At 50.3% G+C, this 5541-nt stretch overlaps 1 protein-coding gene across 1 annotated transcript; it reads left to right on the top strand.

The window, feature by feature from the left end:
* Positions 1–1368: 1368 nt before the first annotated feature.
* On the top strand, positions 1369–4951 carry CCN2 (cellular communication network factor 2). The gene is made up of 5 exons (XM_004469792.5): positions 1369–2077; positions 2192–2411; positions 2616–2867; positions 3007–3218; positions 3599–4951. The coding sequence occupies exons 1-5, from the start codon at positions 2015–2017 to the stop codon at positions 3893–3895; spliced, it is 1044 nt and encodes a 347-aa protein (XP_004469849.1). The 5' UTR covers positions 1369–2014; the 3' UTR covers positions 3896–4951.
* Positions 4952–5541: the final 590 nt, after the last annotated feature.

Below are 5541 nucleotides of genomic sequence, written 5' to 3'. Positions count from 1 at the left end.
TCCTTCTTTAAATAGGAACTCTTAGGCTTCTTCTCCTTGTGGAATGCTTGGAAAGAACATTAAATAACAATGATGGAAATCCTCCCTGAGTGTCAAAGCCTGCTCACACTGCTGACATGCAACTACACTGAACATGTGCATCGCGTAAAGGTAATTGTGCACAGATGATGTGGCCTCTGCTCAGTTGGAGTGGCTGTTTTCTTTCTTGGCTGTTTTTCAACAGAATGAACTGAAACTTAGAACATTTGGTCAATTTAATGAGGCTGGTTTAAATGACAATTAAGCATTGTTTCTAAAGCTTGTCTTTGCATCAGAAACAGTGACATTTATCTTTTAAAAATATACACTTGAGAATTGACAACTGAATTTACTTGTCTGTGAACACTGGTGTCAAATGATGTAGCATGACAACACACAAAAGGGGCCCGTCCCTTGGAATCCAATTGCTCTCTTTAAAGAAAGTTATAACTGGAGTGATTCACAAAAATCACCTCAACAATATAGATTCTAAATGAAGGCAGAGTTAATTAGGTCTTCATTGAAGCTAACTGGCGTCATGGAGATATGCTTAAGTTTAATTGGCCATATTTGACATCTGCACACAAGCAAGGGAAATAAAACCTATTCTTTCCTTGCCCTGCTAGTTGGGTAAATCAGAAGGCACTATCACTATTCCCAGATGTGAAAGACAGATAATAAAATCTTGTTTATCCACTGGCACTGTTTGTTTATGACCAGCTTTAACTTGGTATAGCATTCTTGTGAGACAATGAAGTGTTTTACTTTCAGGTAAACTAAGTTCAGCCACCACTTGAGGAATGTAGGTTTTAACAGAAGAAAAATCCCTTATTTCTCAAAGACCCCAGCACAGCTGTGTTGAAAACGCTCCGGAGTAAACCCCCTTTCGGGCTGGTCCCCCTGCCTGGTTGCCGTCTCTTCCTACCCGCAGCTCCTCACCACACCAGCACACTCAGCTCATCATTTCCTGGGGTAGCAATAGACCCATTTTTCTGGAAACACTGATGACCATTCACCCCCATTCCCTACCCACACCTCCAGCAATAAAGCTGCTACATATATAAGGAGAGAAAACAAAGCAAGGGAGCTGGATGTCTCCCCAAAAAAAGCTGTATCCACACTGAGTCCCCTGACTTAGTCCTCTTTCTTGCAGGGCAGTGGGCTTCCAAACTGTTATATCAAAGGGTAACCCATGGGTCCCTGCTTTTCCAACATGGAATTCAGGGTTTTGCAAAAAGTAGCTTCATAGGGATTTCAGCTGGTTAAAAACGACTGACTCCTGGTGTGCTCTCTGGAGAATTTCCAGGGTAGAGGGTATCATGACAAAAACAATGAAAAGGAAACCCTCTCAGTTTTTTAGGAGTCCCTGCCGTTAGCCTCTTCAGCTACCTACCTCCTCAAAGGGATTTCTGTCCGTGGGAGGTAGAACAGGCATAGCTATTGGAAATAAAATGGAGTGGTATAAAAGTATTAATAATACTATTTGCTGATGTGGTTTTGAATGATAGAAGTCAGGAGTGGAGCGAAGAGGAAAGGGGAAAAAATCCTGTTTGGCTCTTGAGAGCTGGAAATACAGTGCTTCTCTCTCTCCTTTTTTTTTTTTCCCCCTTTGGAGCTGGAGCGTGCCAGCTTTTTCAGACGGGAGGAATGCGGAGTGTCAAGGGGTCAGGATCAATCCGGTGTGAGTTGATGAGGCAGGAAGGTGGGGAGGAATGCGAGGAATGTCCCTGTTTGTGTAGGACTCCATTCAGCTCATTGGCGAGCCGGGGCCGCCCGGAGCGTATAAAAGCCGCGGGCCGCGCGCCCCAGCTGCACACAACAACTCTTCCCAGCCGAGAGGAGGCCACCAGCGCCCTGCAGCCCCAGACAGCCCATCTCCTCCCGCTCGACGGCAGCCGCCCCGGCCGACCGCAGCCGAGACCCCCGCCCGGCGCGCCCCGGCCCCCGCCTCCGAGGACAGCCCGCGTCCGAGTGCCCGGCCCCCTGCGTCCCGACCATGACCGCCGCCGTGGGCCCCGTCCGCGTCGCCTTCGCGCTCCTCTTCGCGCTCTGCAGCCGGGTAAGCCGGCGGGGAGAGGCCTGGGAAAGCGGGCGGGAGGCCGCAGGGCGCCCGCCGCCCCTCGCGGCTCCCCGCGGCCCCCCGCGCCGCCGCTGACCGCGCCTTCTCCCGCAGCCCGCCGCCGGCCAGGAGTGCCCCGCGCAGTGCCAGTGCCCCGCCGCCGCGCCGCGCTGCCCGCCCGGCGTCAGCCTCGTGCTGGACGGCTGCGGCTGCTGCCGGGTGTGCGCCAAGCAGCTGGGCGAGCTGTGCACCGAGCGCGACCCCTGCGACCCGCACAAGGGGCTCTTCTGCGACTTCGGCTCCCCGGCTAACCGCAAGATCGGCGTGTGCTCCGGTGAGCCCCGCGGCCCGGCCGCCGTGCCCGCCCCCTCCCGGCTCCGGCCCCCGCCGCCTGCCTCCCCTTCTGCGAATAAGCCGCTCCAATCTAGCCCTTTCCCCCTCTCCCCGCTGCTCCCCTTTGGCACCCCCAGCGCGCTGTGGCTGCTCGAGGGGCCCACGTCTGACGTCTTCGTCCCCCTGGTCCCTTCCTCCCGTTCAGCCAAAGATGGTGCCCCCTGCGTCTTCGGAGGAGCAGTGTACCGCAGCGGGGAGTCCTTCCACAGCAGCTGCAAATACCAGTGCACTTGCCTGGACGGGGCGGTGGGCTGCGTGCCCCTGTGCAGCATGGACGTCCGCCTGCCCAGCCCCGACTGCCCCTTCCCGCGGAGGGTCAAGCTGCCCGGGAAGTGCTGCGAGGAGTGGGTGTGTGACGAGCCCAAGGACCACACCGTAGTGGGCCCAGCCCTCGCCGGTGAGTTGTCCTCCTCTCAGCCAGGGTCCTGACCCACTCCTCTCAGAAAGACTCCCGGGGGGCCGGTGCTCTGCAGAGGGAAGAGGGGAGCAAACGTGTGAGCCTGATGTCTTAGCTGGCGTGTGCCCCGCTTTCGCAGCTTACCGACTGGAAGACACGTTTGGCCCTGACCCCACCATGCTTCGCGCCAACTGCCTGGTCCAGACCACAGAGTGGAGCGCCTGTTCCAAGACGTGCGGGATGGGCATCTCCACCCGCGTTACCAATGACAACGCCTTCTGCCGGCTGGAGAAGCAGAGCCGCCTCTGCATGGTCCGGCCCTGCGAAGCCGACCTGGAGGAAAACATTAAGGTACCTGGTCTGCTCCTCTTCCCCTATGTCCACGCAGTGCTAGGGGACAGTGCAAAGCCAGGCCCCCTGCACCCTGGCCCCTAAAGGCCCATTATCTCCAAATAACCTAGGTTCTTTGGCTGGATGAGCTCTTGTGTCATAGGAACCACCAAGCTTCCCACTCTGAAATCCTCTGCAGTATTAGTTAATTCAGGACATCCCAAGAGAAGCCATATCTATTTTTGGAAAACTGGCAAATGCGCCTCAAACTTCCTCTCCTAAAATATAAACAGAAGTCAGACAGCACCAGGTCACGGCCAGAACATACAGAGGGTGGGGGGAGAAAAGCCACTTCCTTTGTGAAGCCACTGAATTTTTTTCTTCTCCCTTATCTTCCATAGAAAGGCAAAAAGTGCATCCGTACCCCCAAAATCTCCAAGCCGGTCAAGTTCGAGCTTTCCGGCTGCACCAGCGTCAAGGCCTACCGGGCCAAGTTCTGTGGTGTGTGCACCGACGGCCGCTGCTGCACGCCCCACAGAACCACCACCCTCCCCGTGGAGTTCAAGTGTCCGGATGGCGAGGTCATGAAGAAGAACATGATGTTCATCAAGACCTGCGCCTGCCATTACAACTGCCCCGGAGACAATGACATCTTTGAGTCGCTGTACCACAGGAAGATGTACGGAGACATGGCGTAAAGCCGGGGAGAGAGGCACGAACTCATCAGACAGTAACTTGAACTGACTCACATCTCATTTTTGTGTAAACATGATTTTCAGTTTCAGTAGCACAAGGTATTGAAACCTGTTTTTGTAACGGGGGGAACAAATTCCCACCCACTTCAAAACATTGTACCATGTGACATTTGAACAGAGTCTATCCACCCCAGACACTGGTTTGAAGGAATTAAGACTTGACCGTGGGACTCCATTAGTACCCACCTCCAGAATGTGGGCTCGGGCATGGCTTTGGGGGCAGTAGAAGGGCACGAGTGGAAAAGGCTCATGCCTCCAGGATGTCGTTGAGTGGGCACATGCCTGCTATTTGGAGTGTAAATGAGAAGGAAACGTTAGCATGCTCCTTGGCCTGCTAGCAGTAGATAGGATGTGCCCTCTCCAGCCATCAGGAGGCTGAGTCGAGTTGTTCCTTAGGTCAGAACAGCAGGCTCAGTTTTGACATTCTGATCCGAGCGTCAGTGTTCGGGAATCAGAATCCTGTCTGTTAGACTGGACAGCTTATGGCAAGTTAATGATTTGCCTGTAACAAGTCAGATTTTTTTTTATTGGTATTGTAAATATTGTGTGTATATATATATGTACAGTTATCTAAGTTAATTTAAAGTTGTCTGTGCCTTTTTGTTTTGGTCGTTAATGCTTTGATATTTCAAGTGTTAGTCTCAGTTTCTGAACACCGTAGGTAGGATGTCAAGCTTGTCAGATCATTCAAAGCATGAAGTGGATACTCAAATGGAAATTCTGCTCAGAGCCACAGTCCATCAAGACAGACTGTTTGCTAAAGGTGAGGCAGTGACGTCCTTGGAAGTTTAATTTATAGGTTGGAAATGTGGTGGCCTCACTTTTAATGAATTTAAAAATGAGTGGTTCTTTATAGCTGATCAATTTTTCCACCTGGAAGCATTTGTTTCTACTTTGACTATGACTGTTTTTTGGACAGTTTATTTGTTGAGAGTGTGACCAAAAGTTACATGTTTGCACCTTTTTAGTTGAAAATAAAGTATATATTTTTTCTATAAAGGGCTTGTTTATTCATTTATTCTTCTAAACCGTACTGGGTTTTCTTGATTATAAATGGGAAGTATTTGTTTATCTTAAAGCAATTCACCAGTCATCTTTTAAAGAAATATCTTTTATCACACATACTAATAAATCAGTTATCATTTGGATAGATTTTTACTTAAACATGTTGACATTGAATCAAGGGTCACAGACTAGCAGGCATGCACCCCATAGTGAGCCCACAATCATGCTTTATCTTTACAGTACTTATAAGCACTTTAAATTCAACACTCTCTAGGTTACCTCAGTCTCCACTAACCTCTGATGTGTTACATGTGACCCTATTTACGTTTAATTCCTCTGGCCATTGCAGGGATTTTATTTCCAACACTTCTTATTCCAAGACTGGTCTATGTGCCTTTCACAGACAAAGTGTCTAAATATTTGTTGAATTGGTATGTTCACCTGTAGGTCTATTTTTGAAGTGCAATATCTTACTGTTAAACCTGAAAAGTAGGAAATGAAACCTACATAAAAAGAGAGTCACCTAATGTCTTATTTTGAGAATTCTGTTGCCACGATAACCAAGTAGAAAAGGAGGATAAATA

This window comes from Dasypus novemcinctus, chromosome 11, assembly GCF_030445035.2.
Source record: "Dasypus novemcinctus isolate mDasNov1 chromosome 11, mDasNov1.1.hap2, whole genome shotgun sequence".
Taxonomy (NCBI): Eukaryota; Metazoa; Chordata; class Mammalia; order Cingulata; family Dasypodidae; genus Dasypus; species Dasypus novemcinctus.
The sequence above is the reverse complement of the archived record's forward strand: the minus strand, read 5'-3'. Positions and strand labels throughout refer to the sequence as shown.